Source organism: Tenrec ecaudatus, chromosome 9 (genome assembly GCF_050624435.1).
Source record: "Tenrec ecaudatus isolate mTenEca1 chromosome 9, mTenEca1.hap1, whole genome shotgun sequence".
NCBI classification, from domain to species: domain Eukaryota; kingdom Metazoa; phylum Chordata; class Mammalia; order Afrosoricida; family Tenrecidae; genus Tenrec; species Tenrec ecaudatus.
In genome coordinates this window covers 6,038,970-6,056,558 of record NC_134538.1, presented here as the reverse complement: position 1 = coordinate 6,056,558, position 17,589 = coordinate 6,038,970, and the positions used below count along the sequence as shown (strand labels likewise).

The window sequence follows — 17,589 nt, the reverse complement described above, 5'->3', positions numbered from 1 at the left end:
CTGAGCGTGGAACCACACCCCCATACCCACTAGGTGGAGTCCTAAGGATAGAAGGCATGCTGTCCCATCTGGAACAGAAGCGAGTTGGGCCCAAGAGAGCCAGCCCAGAAGCGTGCTCAAACAGTTGGTATGAGGTGTTAGATCTTGCAATTGAGCATATCAAGAGATAATTTAGTCCGTGATCAGAGTGCTGTGGTTAAGTGGAAACTTGCAAAATGTGTATATACTGTATTTTCTGGCATCTTGAAGAATGTATGTTGGACTTCTCGTGTGAGATGCACAAAAAACACTAGCTGCTTCTCTGTCGGGAGTTTGGGACTCCTTGTTGTGGATAAAGAGTGGGATGGGGGCCACAGGAGAGGGAGGGGGATACAGCTGATACTGTAAGCAACGACTGTTGTAATGGTTGTAAGTTGTCAAGATTGTACTACAAGTTCCCAGAGTTAAACGAAAGGAATATTATATGCCAAACCTCCTTTATACCCGCAGCTCACAGATCTAGTTTGCATGTGAAATGATTGGTTGCTGTGTTTCAGAATCCTAGCAGAGTAACAGTGGTTCCAGATGTTTCAGATAAAAACTTGGAGTTGTAACATCAGCGACAACACAGAGTTACAAACTCTGTCTGCTGGTAGGGAGTAGAACTGAACAGATCCTGAGGAGAAAGCAAAAACACTCTTTCCCTCCCACCCAGAACACTTGTTCTTAAAAAGGAGAGGAGGATGTTAGGAAGAGGGTGAGTCCTTCTTTTCCTATGTTTTTGTATGCAGACGGGATTGGAAATCTGGGGTTCCAGCCTGGAGTGCACAATAAAAAGCTGAGCCTGAATATCCCAAAAAGTCATCTGGGAGGCTTCAGAAATTGTATGGTTTTGAAACAGATTTCTCTCTTAATTTTGAGGACCCAGACCTTGTTGTTTCTTATTTTACTTGCCTCTGCTGCCATGCACAGTGCAGCAACATGTCTGTTACAGAGATGTTTAAGCTGATGGTTCCATAGAGTTGGCCCTATGGTGATTAAAGCATCTCTAGTCCCCAGAGAGACGCCTGGGAACCTCGGGAAGCAGGAAGCATTTGATTCCAATTAAAACAGAAGGGAGAGGCAGTGAGGGATAAGCCATGCTGCAGAATGAGAGGAGGCAGCTTGTTGTTCAGAGGGGAAGGAGTTTAAACTGTAGCTGGGAAAGTGGATTATGACAAGGTCATCCACCATCATGCTCTCTCTCTGCCACCTATGGACCCCTTCAGTTTGAGCCCTGGACCCTAGAGTTCCACATGTCTATGTCCCGGGAGAAGTTCCCACGCTTTTGATAGGGCTGGGCAAAAACTGTCTTTACAAATTTTTTATTTCTCTCTAGTCATGTAGTTTCTACGGTTCTCTATCGTCATTGCTATTGAAAGGCCACATCTGTTTAAGTGAACGTGTTGCTAACATTACGGGGTTCACTCCGGGGCATGTGGGGGACGGAAGCAGGGGTCCACCTTATTTCCTGGAAGGAAAACAGTGAGGGGTGAGGAAAGACTGGGTGGGTTACAGTCATAGATGTAGATGGTTACAGTTAGAGGGGAAACGCTCGACTTTTAGGCAAGTTTGGCGTTTTCCTCAGTTGAGCTATTCAGCATCCAGAATGACTCTCTGCGGAAACGGTGATTCATCAGGCCTTCTGTAACTTATTATAACTCCCGAAAAAAAAACAAAAACGTTTTTTCCACCAACCTTGTTAGTAATAATAACAGCAAATCGGGTATGAGATCTCTTTTTTGTTGTGCTATGCACCCCTCGTTTACACTCACCGGGTCAGGCCACTTGAGGAAGGAGCCTTGAGAGAGAAGAAACCTTGTTTTAGATCCCCGAGTTCCTTCTCCCACCCAAATCATTTATGATCCAAATGAGAGACTGTCTGAAACGAAAGCCTGAATTCTGGAATAGGCCTGCCTGCCCCTGCGCAGGTCAGAGGGCGGGTCTCGGGGGACTGGGATCTTAAGAAAGCAGGCAAATGAGGGAACCGAGAACCAATGAGAATGAACTTGGGGACTGAGCTACAAGGTCCAGCCAAGTGATCTTGGACACACACACACACACACACACACACACACACACACACACACACCAACCCCCACTCCCCTTTTCTCTGTGGCTTTCTTAAAAGACCATTCCCCCCCTCCTCAAAAACAAACAAAAAACCCCTCAATTTTTCCACCTAGTCAGGCTATTAAAGCCACTGGGATCCTTGAGCCACAGTCCTGGACTATTTGGCTAACATTTTTCTCACATTAAATCATCGGCTTGCATTTGGCTGAGCAGGACTGTGTACGCATTGCATTGGTAGTTTCGATTTTCTGTGTTCGTGGAGAGAGAGAAGCGTATGGTACTTGTTTGCCGTGTTCAGGATGACATCCCCCTTGCTTTATTACCACTGCTACCCTGACATCAAAGCACTCAAGTTGCATCTTGCACTGCCTGACAGAGCCTTTTTCACAGGGGCCGGCGGGAGGAGGAGGAGGAGGAAGCGGCTTGGAAAAGGAAGCCTTGTTTTTCTCCTCTTCGCCTGTGGATGAATCATGTTCCCACCACCGCAATTAGGTTTTCAGATCTCCAAAGCTGCTGGTACAGAGCTGAAAGGACAAGTAGTGACGTCCTGAAGAGGAGAGGGAAGAAGGATGGGGTGGGGAAGGGCTCACAGGGGCAGGAAGAAGGGAAGGGAGGGGATAGGTCAGAAGGAGGGGTAAATTTCCCTTCTACTCTGCTCCCAGTAGATATCTTCAACTTAAATCAAAACCACGCTCTACTGCCTGGTGAGCAAAAACGAGTTACTTTGTAAAGAAACTGCCGGCTTTTTTTTTTTAATCTTTTCTTGCCCTTTTTAAAACCCTTTTAAAGGACAGTTTGCTTTTTCTTATGTTCAGTTCTTTCTCTCACTCATTTTTTTAAAGCAGGCCAGGATTTTGAGAGAATTATTTCATACCAGCGCTTTAGCCATAGGCGTGCCTCCTCATTTCCCCGCTTGTCTTTCTCTGGCATCGTGCATACTGGATTTCTATCGCCTCCTTTGGGTTCCCCCCACCTGCGTCGGCCATCATGCTTTGCCAGTTAATTTTTAATTTTTCTGCTGGAGTTATTGCCAGTGATGGAAACGGTGTGCTTCTCTTCCAGTCAAGATTTGCACAGAGTAGAGCATCGCAGGCCATTTATTGTTTATATTATGAATTGTAAGTTCATCGTCACAGAGCTCCGGAGTTGCCAGAAAGTTCTCAGTTCCAGGAATTGGATTCTGCTGGATTTCCTTTTTGTTATTTGACCCGTGGAGGACACTACATAGAGAGGAGCCTAGAAGACAGATCTCAGCCTTGGTTGGGAATTTGGGACTCTGGCCTTGCGTGGAGCATCCTTGTCCCCTCACATTAACAGTGGGCACACCGTCTGCATTTTGTTTCTCCCCCCCCCCTTCTGCATTTGGACAAAATGTATGAACGGCACAAGAGGCGCTACAGCCTGTGTGACATCTCGAAGGTGGACAGGACTGTGGACGTGGTGCTGCTGAAGGTAAGGGGCCATACCTCATCAACATTTGAGAGCACGCTGAGGGTTTCAGCTCCTTGGGTCCAGTTGCTGGGTCCCTGGGTACCTACCCCATGTTGGGAGAAAAGCTGAGGAGTATGTCTAAAAGGTGCATATGATGGGGGAGATTTTAAAGGAGGGGCAGGAACAATTGGCGTTTGGGAATCGGCAGTGAACCGCTCAAACGGCTTTCATATGACTTCTTTTCTGTAATGTGGATTCTTATGATCAGACATCTCAGGCTGCTGAAATCACAGAGGGAGAAACCCACCTTCATAGTTAATCTTTACTGCAGTGTCTGCCTGCCCCTCTGTCCCTGTCAGCTCCCTGTCCCCAGCCTCTCTCTGGCTCAGTCTCTGTCTCCACTGTGTCTCCCTTTCTGTCCCAGCTCTGAGTCTGCCTTTTGTCTGAGTCTTTTCTATCGGTTGTTCTCCTGCTGTTTCTCGGACTCATTTCTTCTGGAGAAAGGCAAACAACATTTCTTTTTTTTGGAAGGGTCTCCAATGGCCTGTTTATTAAAGTGTCAAAACTGCCCTGTAGGCGTGACAGAGATTCTGACTCTGTTGCTGGCTGCCTTTGTTTACTCAGTGTTTGTGTGGCTGGGTGTCCAAGCAGGATGGGGGCGGGGACTCTGGGTGGCTAATTGTTCACGGAAGGGATCCGTGAATCTAAAATTAGTAAGGACGCCTCCAGGCGGTAAATGAGAGTCTGGGAATGTTGGACAACTCAGGGAACACTTTTTGGAAGTATAACAATTTTCTGGCAAATACAGAGGAAATTGGAAGCCAACTAAGTGTTTCCCAGATGCCAAAAAGAACATCGGAACCTTAACTTGTGCAAGGGTTATGGAGCTAGGGGATGGGCGGGCAGTGGGGTGAGGGGTGTCTAAACAAATGGCAATGTGTTGCTCTGGCCCAGGTGATTTTGAAACTGTTTTATTAATTTATATTCCACTGATTAACTTAATACACACACACCCCACCGCCGCCCATTGGTAGAATGAAGCTAAGGCATGCTAGACATAGAAACCAGTGAAATACCATGTTAGATGAAGGACTCAGAGAGTTAGGAGTTGTGGTTGAGTGATGTCTCTCTGTGTAAACTTTCTGCCAGGTAGTGGTTTGATTTATCAAGTCCAGACTGACAGTAGCAGAAAACTTGGCTTTCTGAACTTATTCCGAGATATTACAAACTAACTTTCTCTGCAATGTGATTTTCCCAAAACTGATGTTTTTCAAAACTGTTGTCCATATTTAATATAAGAAAGAGGGCCTAGTTTTCAGGACCCTTATTTGCTGCACAGGGATGACATGCAAAATCATGAGGCCTTCCATATTAGTTAAGAGCCCTGGTGGTTGTGGGGTAAGTGTTTGCTAGCTTGTAACCTTGGTCTGTGGTTCAAACCTACCAGTCTGTTTCTGGGAGAAAGATGAGACTTCCTAGTTCCATAAAGATTGACAGACATGGAAACCTTATATAGGGTCCCTGTGTGTCATAATCAACTCCATGGCCCTAGGTTGGGTTTGGGTTTTAGTGGTGCCATGAATTAAATACTTGGCTGGTAACTGAAAGGTCAGTGTTTCGAACCCACCAACTACTGTAAGGAAGAAAGATGTGGCAGCCTGCTCAAAGATTTGCAGCCTGGAAACCCTATGGGTTAGTTCCGTGTTGTTCTTTTGTGCCCCTCTCTGAGTCAAAATCAGCTTAACAGCATTTGTAGGGGAAAGAAAGGAAAAATTGGAAATAGGAAAAAAACCTCAGACTGGGTATCACTGAGTACCTGTGAATTTTTGTGCAGTGAAATTAATGCAGAGATGTATAGTATTGTATAGCTTAATTTCCCATGAAAATCTTTGTTGAAGAGTGAGACAAAGTTAGCACAGGCCTACTGGCCTTCTAGATGCTATTGTATAGTTTTAACAAAAGCACGTTCATTTACGTTATTTGGTAAGACTTACCTTGTCTGATGTTGACTTTATGTTCATATTGAAGCTTTGAGGGTTCAACCCACGGTGAGGACTGTGAGGAACCTGAGAGACAAAGCAGTGATTGTGCTCACAACCATAGCTCATAAAGAACATGTTTTGCTTTGAGACGAACTTGTGTTTGTACTAGATTGTCCACATATAATAAAAGATTTTTTGAGAACTAAAACTTCACTTCTCAGAATGTAAGTAATCATTTTAGACAAATAAGCAAACTGTAGGGACTAGGAGTCTGCAAAGTAGGTTTATATCTAGGTTGGAAGATGATGGGATGCTTGGCATTGAAATTTCTTTATTTTGGAGAAGAGTGAGACGGCATATTGAGGGTTAAAGATTTCAAACAAGAACCTATTCAGTGCATGGCTGGTAGATAAGTCCAGCCAGTGTCTTCTTGTTGCTCAGAGACCGGGTAACGAGTAATAAGCAGGTACAAACTGTCACAAGAGGTTTGTCTAAACATACAGGGTTCTGTAAGGGAAGAATGGGGGGACTCATTTTAGAGTGTGTGGTTGGGGGAGATCTTTGTGTGGTGCTGAGATTTAAAAACTCTTCGCAAGGTCTCATCAAAGGGGTGAGGCACAGCGCAAGCAAGCCCTCACAGCTGTTGGTGTGTAACGTAATGTTTTATTGGGACCTAATCCACATGTCATACAATTCAATAGTTCAGTCATATCAAGAAGAGTGGTACAGGCATTACCACAGTCAATTTTAGAATTTTTTTTTCTGTCTTTGGTATTAGTGTCTCGGGATGTGTCACTTTTCAATGTATATTTTAAGCACTAATTATTACTATATGACAAAAATGCTTACCGCTCAGTTGCCAATACTGTGGCCCAAGCTTGCCAGATGGTTTTGTGGTCTGAAGTCAGAAAAAGTGGAAGGATATGAGATACTGTTTGTACATTTAGTTTTTACATTCCTAGTATTACCCCATTTCACAAATGGAAAAACAGACTCAGATATTCAGTAAAGTCTCATGTTCCCCAAATCTATGTTCTTTCTCTCTTAGGCCTTTTCTTTGAGTTCAACAATTCCTTTTATTACGGAATATGTATGTCTGCTTTTATTTATATATGTATATACATTTTCCATCACAGACTTCCCATTTGAGGAAATCGGAAGTTTTTGTTTGGGATTTTTTGCTCACCTATGTATATTTCATTCTTCCTAGAACAGTGGAAATGAATAAAACTAATTCACTGTTTTTGTTGTTTCAGGAGTGGCGATAAGGTAACGTGTTGGGAGGTTTTTGTTAATTTTGTTTGTTTGATTTTACTTACAGTGTCTCGGTGTGTTTTCAGTGAAAGTTGACACCGCAAACTAGGTTTCCGTTTAGCCGTGTCTTGTATACGTAGCCTGTCCTGGTTACATTTTTCACGGTCTGTCAGCTTTCTGGCAAGGTTCAGTCTCGCTGTCTTGATTCCGCACTCTGCTTTCCTTACCACCGTGCCCTCCTCTCTTTGCTTTTGATGTTCATCTTGGTGTCTCGTATGGAATATGGCTTTGGAAAGAAGCGTAATATTCACAGACTGTATCCCTTCTCTTATGTGACAGTCTGTTACTTAGCTGAAAGATGACCTCGTGACATTATTTTGTCTCGGAATTAAAAGAGAGGGTGATCATATCAGGGAATCCTCCAGATTCAACTGGTTCATTAAGTCTTGGCTTTGGGGGAGTTTGACTTGCACTCCACATTTTGCTTCCCTTCTGTCAAGGTTTGGAGGTGGTAGCCGGGCCCTTCAATCTTACTGTAGATGAGTTTGTGGTTCTTGGAGACTAATCATCCTGTGGACGAGTTTCTTCTCTGACTCACTGGTCTGTCTTTATCTTTCGTTCTGAATCTGTAGACACCAGTTGCTATGCCTTAGTTGACTACGCGAAAGCATTTTAAGACTCCAGCACCACTCACTAAGGTAGAATGTAGAACGTCAACTTTTCATACTGTGTTCTGTCAGTCTGTCAGTTGCCTGCATTATCCCCCAAGACTTTAGTCTGCAGCCTTCAGACCCCCATAAACCAATCACATGAGGTGCTTGAAACCTAAGTCTAAGAAGTATCCATGTATGTGTACCCCTGTGTGCCTTATTGTATACTAGGGAGCTTTTAAAAATTCGTGAAAAACTGGGATAAAAAGATAACAGAATTTTTCCATGAATTAAAAAAAGCCTGTATACAAATACATGGATGCCTATATATTATATGCATAGCTGCATATAGATACATGTGTATGATATGCCCTCATGTGTACATAGACACTTTTATGCATGCATATACATAGACCCATGTATCCACACGCCTATTTCTTTAGTTGTTGCCCAGTCTTATGTGCATAGCAGTTACCAAAATTGTTCTTTGTTCTTTGTTCTTGGGTGCTGATTAGTGACATTGTTTACCTTGGTCCAGCTGTGCATTTCAGACACATTTGTTATTATGTATCCCATCACTAGAAATAGTAAATGGTCCACCCCAAATCCCTATCCCTAGTGACCACCAGTGACCATTAGTTTCAATATGTAAACCTATTCTTGTCTTTTTGTAATAGTGAGGTCATTGCAGTGTTTTGTTCTTTTGTGCTTGCTTGATTTCACCCAGCATAATGCCCTATAGATTTTTCCGCACTATATTTTGAGAACTCTTATTATTCTTTATCTGGTATCCCATTTTTAGTTAAAAATTCAATCTCTCTATCATTGAGTCCATTCTGACCCATAGCTAACCTACAGGCAGGGTAGAATTGCCCACGTCACATTCTGAGACGGTTACTCTTTTTTGTTGTTGTTGTTGTTGTTTTTAAAAAAAATCATTTTATTGGGGGCTCCTACAGTTCTTACCACAATCCATACATACATTGTGTCAATCACATTTTTACATTTGTTGCCATCATCATTTTCAAAACATTTTCTTTCTACCTGAGTCCGTTGTAAGGGCGCCTCATTTTTTCCCTCCCTCATGAATCCTTGATAATTTATAAATTATTATTTTGTCCTGACCAACGTCTCCCCTTCACCCACTTCTCTGTTGTCCGCCCCCTGGGAGGAGACCAACTCTCTCTGCAGTAGAAGGCCCCACTTTTCTCCCACTGCAGCCCTGTGTGTGTATAGCCACTCTGCACCCGCACTGCCAGCCCTGTTCGTTGTATGTGTGCATCACACTGTGTTTACCCGCCTTCCCTTTAGGAGCTCTTGGGTTCATTTTTCGCTATTGTAAATAGTGCTGCAACAAACTTAGGCTGACACGTGTTTGGAGTTGTCTTCAACAGTTCTTTCTGCTTTGCAGTAATTCTGTTGATAGCACTTTGGACAGGGGCTTTATCTCATAAGGCTTTTGCCATCATTCGGTAGTTGTCTCCAGTAATCGTCACAAAACCATCTTCTATTTTGCAGCACCCCTTTACCCGTATTTTAAAAACAAACAAGCAATTGGTTGTATCAGGTGTGTGATTGCCATATAAACTCTCAATTAATTATGTGCATGCTCTGTGTTCCTTTTTCACTTGTGGAAACTGGCTTTTTTATACTGAGGAGCTTGTAATTTTCCTCCATTTACAAATATACCTAAGCCCTCCGAATAGTGTGATTCCTGGCAAGTGCTCATTAAGTGTTTGTGAATTGAGTGAATGCATGTGTTAAGATTTGTCAGTATGGATTTATAAGTATCTTGTTATTTAAACTGCATTTAATGTACTGATACGTTTGGAATAAGAATTGAAATGGCAATAATTACAATATTTTCATATTCTTTATTTATAACGCTAACCCCACATGTTGGCATCCTAATATAACTCACTGCTCAGTACCTTTAGAATTGCCATCCTGTGTTAGGGATCCATCCTTTCTTTGGCCTAATTCTGCATTCTAACCTGCTCCCTTGCTCCCTTTGTTAGTTCTGCATAGTCAGTCATGGTTTCTCTTCTGCATCGGGCCATTTAAGACTCACCTAAGCCCCCACCCCATCACGGGGTCGGATAACAGAAATGTGGGTGAAGGGAGGCAACAGACAGTGGAAGACACAAAAAGAACAATAATATCTAATTGATTAAGATTCACAAGGGTGAGAGGATGGGGAGGGGGCGCTGGAGAAGAGCTGATACAAAGGGCTCAAGTAGAAAGAAAACGTTTTGGAAATGTTGATGACAACATATGTACAAATGTGCTTGATACAACTTAATGGTAGATTGTTACAAGATTTGCAAGAGCCCCCCAATACAATTATTTTTTTAATAGATTCATTTAAGGCTGCAAGCGCCTGCCTTCCTCTTGGCTCAGCTCTTTGCTGCCCATCATTGACACCAGTAATCCCCAAATCTCATCTCCTTCTGAGACTTTTCCAATTACTAGACATAAGTGCACCCCACTCTTCCTCTAGATATGACCTTCCCTTGGTTATTCTCTCCTGCTGTGTACATGGCCTTTAGCTCTCATAAAAGTTTGGTAACCTCCATGATAGGATCGCTGTGGGTGCATAAGCAAATGTGGTGAAGAAAGCTGATGGTGCCCGGCTATTAAAAGAGATAGTGTCTGGGGTCTTAAAGGCTTGAAGGTGAACAAGCGGCCATCTAGCTCAGAAGCAAATAAGCCCACATGGAAGAAGCACACCGGCCAGTGCGATCACGAGGTGCCCAAGGGACCAGGTATAAGGCATCATGCAAAAAAAAAAAAAAAGATATAAGTGTGTGTATGTATGTGTATATGTATATATGTATGTGTATATATGTATATATATATCATATTAAATGAAGGGGAAGTGCAGAGTGGAGACCCAAGGCCCAAGTGTCGACCAATGGAGATCCCCTCATAGAGGGGTTTAGGAGAGGAGATGGGTTAATTAGGGTGTGAGGTAGTATCGATGAAGAACACAGCTTTCCCCCAGATCCTGGATGCTTCCTCCCCCCAACTACCATGATCCGAATTCTACCTTGCAGGGCTGGATAGGACAGAGGCTGTACACTGGTGCATATGAGGGTTGGAGGTACAGGGAATCCAGGGTGGATGATACCTTCAGGACCAAGGGTGTGAGGGACGATGCTGGGAGAGTGGAGGGTGAGTGGGTTGGAAAGGGGGAACTGATTACAAGGATCCACATGTGACCTCTTCCCTGGGAGAGGGACAGCAGAGAAGGGGGGAAGGGAGACTCCGGATAGGGCAAGATATGACAAAATAACGATGTATAAATTACCAAGGGTCTATGAGGGAGGGGGGAATGGGGAGGGAGGGGAAAAAAAAAAGAGGACCTGATGCAAGGGGCTTAAGTGGAGAGCAAATGCCTTGAGAATGATTGGGGCAGGGAATGTATGGATGTGCTTTATACAATTGATGTATGTATATGTATGGATTGTGGTAAGAGTTGTTTGAGTCCCTAATAAAATGTAAAAGAAGAAAAGAGAAAAAAATGATTAGGGCAAAGACTGTACAGACGTGCTTTATACAATTGATGTATGTATATGTATGAACTGTGAAAAGAATTGTATGAGCCCCAATAAATTGTTAAAATAAAAAAAAAGAGTTGTATGATCCATCCAAAAAAAAAGATTTTTTAAAAAAGAGCTGTAAAAGCCCCCAATTAAAAAAAAAGTTAAAGAAAAAGTTTGGTAACCATGACCCATATGGGTAAAAATGGAACATGGGAAAATTTTAATTATTAGCAGAGACTGGTATCAATATACCCCTTTTTCTCAGCATCCTTCTGAAAGTTAGCATTGACCTCACAATCTGGTGACTGATCATCTAACTTGCCGGTACCAAACTTTGGTTCACGATGTGCTTTCCCAAGACCATCTATAGCACCATATGACCGCACGTTTCAGAAACTAACTGCAAAACTAGCACACCCGAAAGAAGGAAGGAGGTAGTTGGAATCTTGAATTAACTCCTGTTTTAAGCTGATTTCATTTAGCTCAGGGACCATTTGTGTTTTAATAATTTTATAACTTTGGATACTTAGGGAAGATGAGCTGTTTGCTAATAGCAACATACCTCTTCATATCAATGGTGACGTTTCTCAAGCATTTTGGAGGCAGTTATTCAGGGTATGAGCTGAATAATTAAATGACTTGAAGCAGTTTCTTTTGCACATTGAATGAAGATGCTTACAGAGCAACGTGTACTTCCCACTGACCCCTGGCGTTCAAGCAGGCCTCATTTACCCCAGTAGCTGAAATGCAGAAGGGGTCGTTTGACTCTACATGTGTTGATAATTTCCAGAGGAGTACCTGCCCTTTAGAACTGGGCTAGCTCCAGGAGACATCCATGTGGCAGCACATGAAAGATAGAAGGGGCTGCGAATGGAAGGCTGCCACAAAGAAACTGTTCCCCTTGCAGCCTGAGCCTCTGGAAAGACTCTGACTCAAGTGCTGGCTTCCATCTCCACATCGTGGGCTTTTGCTTCCTTTTGTTCAGCCTTGTAACTAGCTGGATCTCCCGAGACAGTTGCAGAGGAAGTAAATATGAGCAATTACTGGCAAGACTGGGTGTAACCATGAGCTGTATTATTAGGATATAAACAGGAGCAGACATTGCCAGGAGCAAAAGGCAGTTCTTACTCTTCTGAAAAAATTGTGTAGCTTTGTTTCGAGACTGATAGGAACACATCACATTATGGGAAAAGTTGATTTAGATCATAACAAAGTCCTCGGCCTCCTTGACAGGAATTTAAAGGGATCTGAATGAGTCTGGCATTTCTTCTAAGGTAATTTTCAGGATCCTGTATTCTGTATGCACAATAACCACTAGTGCTTTGAATATTGAGCATCTGTGGGGTACCCATGATGTAGATGTCAGGGAGCCATCATGGCCAAAGAAAGCCCAGTGACTATGTTTTCTAAATAACGGGGTCATGAATGTCAACTGGGCATAAAGTGTGATTTGACAACTTATCCTCACAAAAGGTGTAGATCTTACCCAAACCAGAGCCAATGCCAGTGAATCAATTCAGACTCATAGCCATCGTGTCGATTCCAACTCACAGAAACCCTGTAGGGCGGGGTTGAGACTAATTTCTTATGAGAGTAGAACACCCTTTCTTCCTCCCACAAAGTGGCTGATGAATTGGAACCAGCCCAACTGACAACCACTCTACCACCAGGGCTCCATAAAGGTATAGGTAGATGCTTAGTAGCAAATTGTTTTCCTCCTCTCGTGAATCATCTTGAACTCACACCCTACAGCCTGCTGCCAATCCAGTACTTTGCTAATAGCTTGGAGACTCCATATGAGCAAAAATCTGAATAGGACTTATAGTCATCTTTATTTTTCTCTTAAAATTCCTATTACCAGCAGGGTCGGCAGTAGTGTTTCTTCCTATTCCATCTCCTAATGATGTTTGCAATCAGAGTTCTTTGCCAAGCCTAGCTTCAGAGCTGAAGAAGTGTTGATAGTACAAGAAACGTGTAAAAACCTGTCTCAGAAATCACTTTTTGGAAAGAATTCTTAACATGAGAAGCATTCTTCTCATCACAAATAACTGGGAACTTCTGATTCCCTACAGTGTACATCCGAGATGTGTTAGCACATCTGTGCTCAGAGCACGGCATGCCATCTGTCCTGTAGAAATCACTGAAAATCTTTCCAACGGAGCCACACGGTGTGGCCTTAAAAAAGTATTGCCTTAGTTGTGTGAGACTAAGACAAACCCGTCTACTACATCAGTGATCTGAAGTAGGACAGAAGAAATGAGGGTGCCTGGCAATCCAACTTACACAACATTCTTCACCCATGAATATGATAGGCAGGGTTGGTGTGACTGTCGCTGTATACAGGATGTGGGTGGAAGTGCTGATGCATGCTGTGACATTCTTTCCACACTCATTGCATGTGCAGTTGGTCCTCTGGTTAATAGCATTGACCATGATTGGTAGCGTCTGGCCTAGATTACCAGCTCTGCCTCTGGCTCTGTGGGCTGCCTGACTTCTGTTCTCTAAACACGCTTGCCTATCTCTTAACTGCTGCACACTCACTTTTGTGCTGTTAACTTTTCTGTAAGAAGCCAGCCAATAAAAGCCTTCCTTTCATCCTAGATCGCTGCCCTTCTTGTGAACGCCACAGGGCACTTGGCCAGTTTAGGTGCCACCAAACTGGTCTTTGTGTCCCCAATGCCTTATGCTTCCTTCCTCCCCACACCTCGTGTAATCTGCACACTTCTTGAGTATTTTCCTGTATAACACTGACTTTTTCACGCCCTTGTTTATGTGATGGGGCTCTCCCCTTTATGGAGGCGAAAGCTCTGGCTCATTAGAACCATGTTGCCCACGATGATTTTTTCCTCAGTGTATGCCTCTGGGCACTGTTGGTCTTTCCGGGGGTACAAAGCCATCTCATTTCTCTAAATCAGATAACGAAAGAGCTCATGGGTGTAACATGTGCATGTTTTTGTGGTCAGGAGCACTTGCTTTTTAAAAGGATCTGAAGGAGCCCTGGTGGCATAGTGGATTATACGTTGGGCTGCCAACCACGACATTGGCAGTTCAAAACTACCAGCTGCCGTGCAAGAAAAAGAGGAGGCTGTCTTCTTCTGTAAAGATTTACAGTCTCAAACACTCACAGAGGCAGTTTCTACTCTGTCGTGTAAGGTCACTGTGAATCAACTCATGGCAATGAATTTTTTTCTTTGGGAGAAACCTTAAAAACTTCAACTCTGAAGTCTCTCTCATTAACTGCTTTCATAATTTTTTCCTTGCATGGCTAAAATTCCCATCTGTATCTCTTGAGCCACATTTCCCCTTTCAAGGCCTATTTCATGTACACTTTTTCCGGGTTGCTGAGCCCAAAAATTGTGGTACTTGGCACTTCCGCCCCTCTTTTGTGGTTATCAGTTATTTGTTCATTATATTAACCCAGTGGTCCCCATGTATGGGCCACAGTTTCTGGTTAATTCCTTTGTATCTTAGAATTCATGTTATCTCTATAGTGGTCTGTCTGTCAACATGGGAGGTCCAGGCGAGTATAATCCATGGCATTTCAAAAGGGTTCCTAACGCTTTTAAAGTGTGACATCTGCTCGCCGGTGCACATCTGACTCCTCTTTCTACCGGACGCTGTCTTCTGCTGCTGGTCTGAAGTAGGAATCTTACGAGAGACTTCTGGTCAGGAAGTCTTTTTTTTTTTTAACTGTACATCTTACTGTTTCTTCAACATAGATTTCATTCCAGATATTTGTGAATGGGGCCTCCTCCAAAGAGAGAGCTGACTCAAACTGGGCTTCATTGCCCGGCTTGTGTGAGTGGCTCACAGTGAATGTACTTAGAAGCAGTGTGCCTTCTCAGGGAACCATTGTGGGCTCGCTTTTGGTGTCTGAAATTCATTGCTGTCTAATCCACTCTGACACCTTGGGACCCGGTAGACGGAGGAGAACTGCCCCTGTAGGATTTCCAGACTGAGGCGTCATTTTCCTGTGGAGCAGCCGTGTGTTCCAACCCAGCATGTAACCGCTGCGCTTCCAGGGTTCCTTCCTGGAAATAAAGGTTAAAAACCAACAATTCTTCCCATCATAGTATTGTTGGGCTAATTATCTATACAGGTCCATATTTTTTGTAAACTTAATCTTGATGTTTTCTAGACATTTGTCCAAATCAAAAGATAGATTGCAAAGGACAAATCTGCTGCCTTAGACTTCATTAAAGCATAGAAGAGCTAGGATGCTACTTTGAGGACTAAGGTTTACCTGCCCCAAGCCATGATATTTGCACTTAGCCCCATATGCATGTGAAAGTTGGACATTGAATAAGGAAAATTGAAGAAACCTTTGAATTAGGGTGCTGGTGAAGAATATTGAAAGTGCTCTGAACTGCCAAAACTATCAAATCTGTCTTAGTGTTCCAGCCGGAACACTCCTTTACAGTAGGCATGATGAGGCTTCATCCCACATCCTTTGCACATGTTATTAGTAGAAGTCAATCCCTGGGAAAATAAGACGTCATGCTTGGAACAGTACAAGGAAAGATGAATGGACAATGGATGCAACGTGCGCAGCGTACATTAAGTTGGAATAGGACCGGGGGCGGGGTGGGGACAGGGAAGGGCGGGCAGGGGAGGGTTTTGCTCATTGTGCATTTGTTTGTTGGGCTGCTATATGCAGAGTTAGTAGTTAGAAGCCATCATATGCTCGTTGGGAGAAAAATGAGGCTTTCTACTTCTGTAAGGAGTGACTGTGTTAGACGCCTAATCTGATATCGATTTAAGGATTTATGAGTGTAGGGGTGGAGATAGCCAATGAGACTTCTGTGTGGGCATGACCTCCTGAGAATTCTGGGAAATCTGGTACTTCCTCCTTGGAGGCAGAAGACATCTCTCTCTCTCTCTCTCTCTCTCTCTCTCTCTCTGTCTCTCTGTCTCTCTGCTACTTCCTGGACCACATTGCAGAAAATAAGCCACATGGACGCAATCAGACCTTGGAAGCTGGAGAAGCCACAGAGAGAGCCCTGAAATGCTTATGACGCCACACTAAATCCAAAGATTTTCTACCCACTGGCCTGTGATCATCCTGCATTTGACTTCATTGCATGTATTTCATGAGTCTGAAGAGGACTTTATAGATTGGTATCAGACATATGGGCTAATATCAGACTTATGGCCTTGTACTGGACTGGGTTGGGATGTTTTTTCAATATTCAATTCCTCTTGTGTATAAACCTCTCCCTTAGATACATATGTGTGTCCATGGATTTGTTTCTCTAGTCTACCCAGACTAACACAGACACTCTCAGAAACCCACAGGGGCAGTTCTACTCTGCTCTTGAGGGTTGCTATGAATTGGATTTATCTCCTTGGAAGTGAGCTTGGTTTTTCTGATTTAATAATATGGTTGTTATAAGTCAGAATCCATGACCATGGGCATTTGTGATGAAGAACTGTGATCCAAGATTTCTATCTACTTGCAAGCCAACAACTTAGCCTGAAAAGTTCATGTATGTTGGCAGAAGTCACAGGACTTCTGTGTTCCTGTGGTCCTGACTATAGCAGGCAGCATGAGTATCACCATACCTTTAGTTCCTCTTGAGCCTAAGCTCCAGGAGGACATCAGGAGAGGTTCAGGTGCATAATGTGTCAAGCTTAGGGGAAATGTTGATGGCAACATATGCATATCTGTGCTTAATACAACTGAATGATGGATTGTTAAAAGATTTATAAGCGCAAGCCCCATAATCAACTGATTAATAATTTTTTTTAAGGCAGATATTCTTTATTAGTTGAGTAAAACTGTTGTTTGGTTTTAAGGAGATTTCAGGGGATATTTGGGTTTAATGCTTCAGTCTGAATTATTGCTTCCTCTGTAACAGTAGTATTGTGCCTGACAGTATTTGTTGGTTGAACTAAACGGAATACATCCTACATTGTTAACAAGTTAAATGTAACATTATAAATCATTAAAAAATGATTTATAGCTGGAGTTAAAACCTTTTTTGTTTTTATTTTGTTTTTAATCATTTTATTGGGGGCTCTTACAGCTCTTAACACAATCCATACATACATCCATTTGTATATTTGTTGCCATCATCATTTTCAAAACATTTTCTTTCTACTTACGCCCTTGGTATCAGCTCCTTATCCCCACCCCTCTCCATCATGAACCCTTGATAATTTATAAATTGTAATTATTTTTTCATGTCTTACACTGACTCTCCCTTCACCCACTTTTCTGTTAACCCAGGGAAGGGGTTATATGTCGATCATTGTGATTGGTTCTCCTTTTATACCCAACCCTCCCGGTGTCCCCACTCTCAGCATTGGTCCTGAAGGGATCATCTGTCCTGGATTCCCTGTGTTTCCAGTTCCTATATGTACCAGTGTACATCCTCTGGTCTAGCCAGATTTGTAAGGTAGAATTGGAATCATGATACTCTGGGTGGGAGGGAGAAAGCATTTAGGAACTAGAGGAAGGTTGTATGTTTCATCGTTGCTACACTGCACCCTGACTGGCTCATTTCCTCCCTTCTGTAAGGGGATGTCCAGTTGCCTGCAGATGGATCTGGGTCTCCAATCTGCACTCCCCCTCTCATTCACATGATTTGATTTTTTGTTCTTTGATGCCTGATACCTGATCCCTTCAACACATTG

At 43.1% G+C, this 17,589-nt stretch overlaps 1 protein-coding gene across 8 annotated transcripts in view; it reads left to right on the top strand.

Annotated features, from left to right (window-relative positions):
* The window catches only part of AKAP13 (A-kinase anchoring protein 13), a 375,367-nt gene that overhangs the window by 250,319 nt on the left and 107,459 nt on the right, over positions 1–17,589 (top strand). Inside the window, exon 1 of one of the 8 annotated variants that reach the window (XM_075557874.1) lies at positions 2,697–3,543. The exons of the other annotated variants lie outside the window; for them this stretch is intronic. Within the exon in view, the coding sequence (XP_075413989.1) occupies positions 3,463–3,543 (81 nt within the window). The 5' untranslated portion in view covers positions 2,697–3,462. Of the gene's footprint in view, positions 1–2,696; positions 3,544–17,589 lie in introns of those variants that run through there. 8 annotated transcript variants of the gene reach the window in all.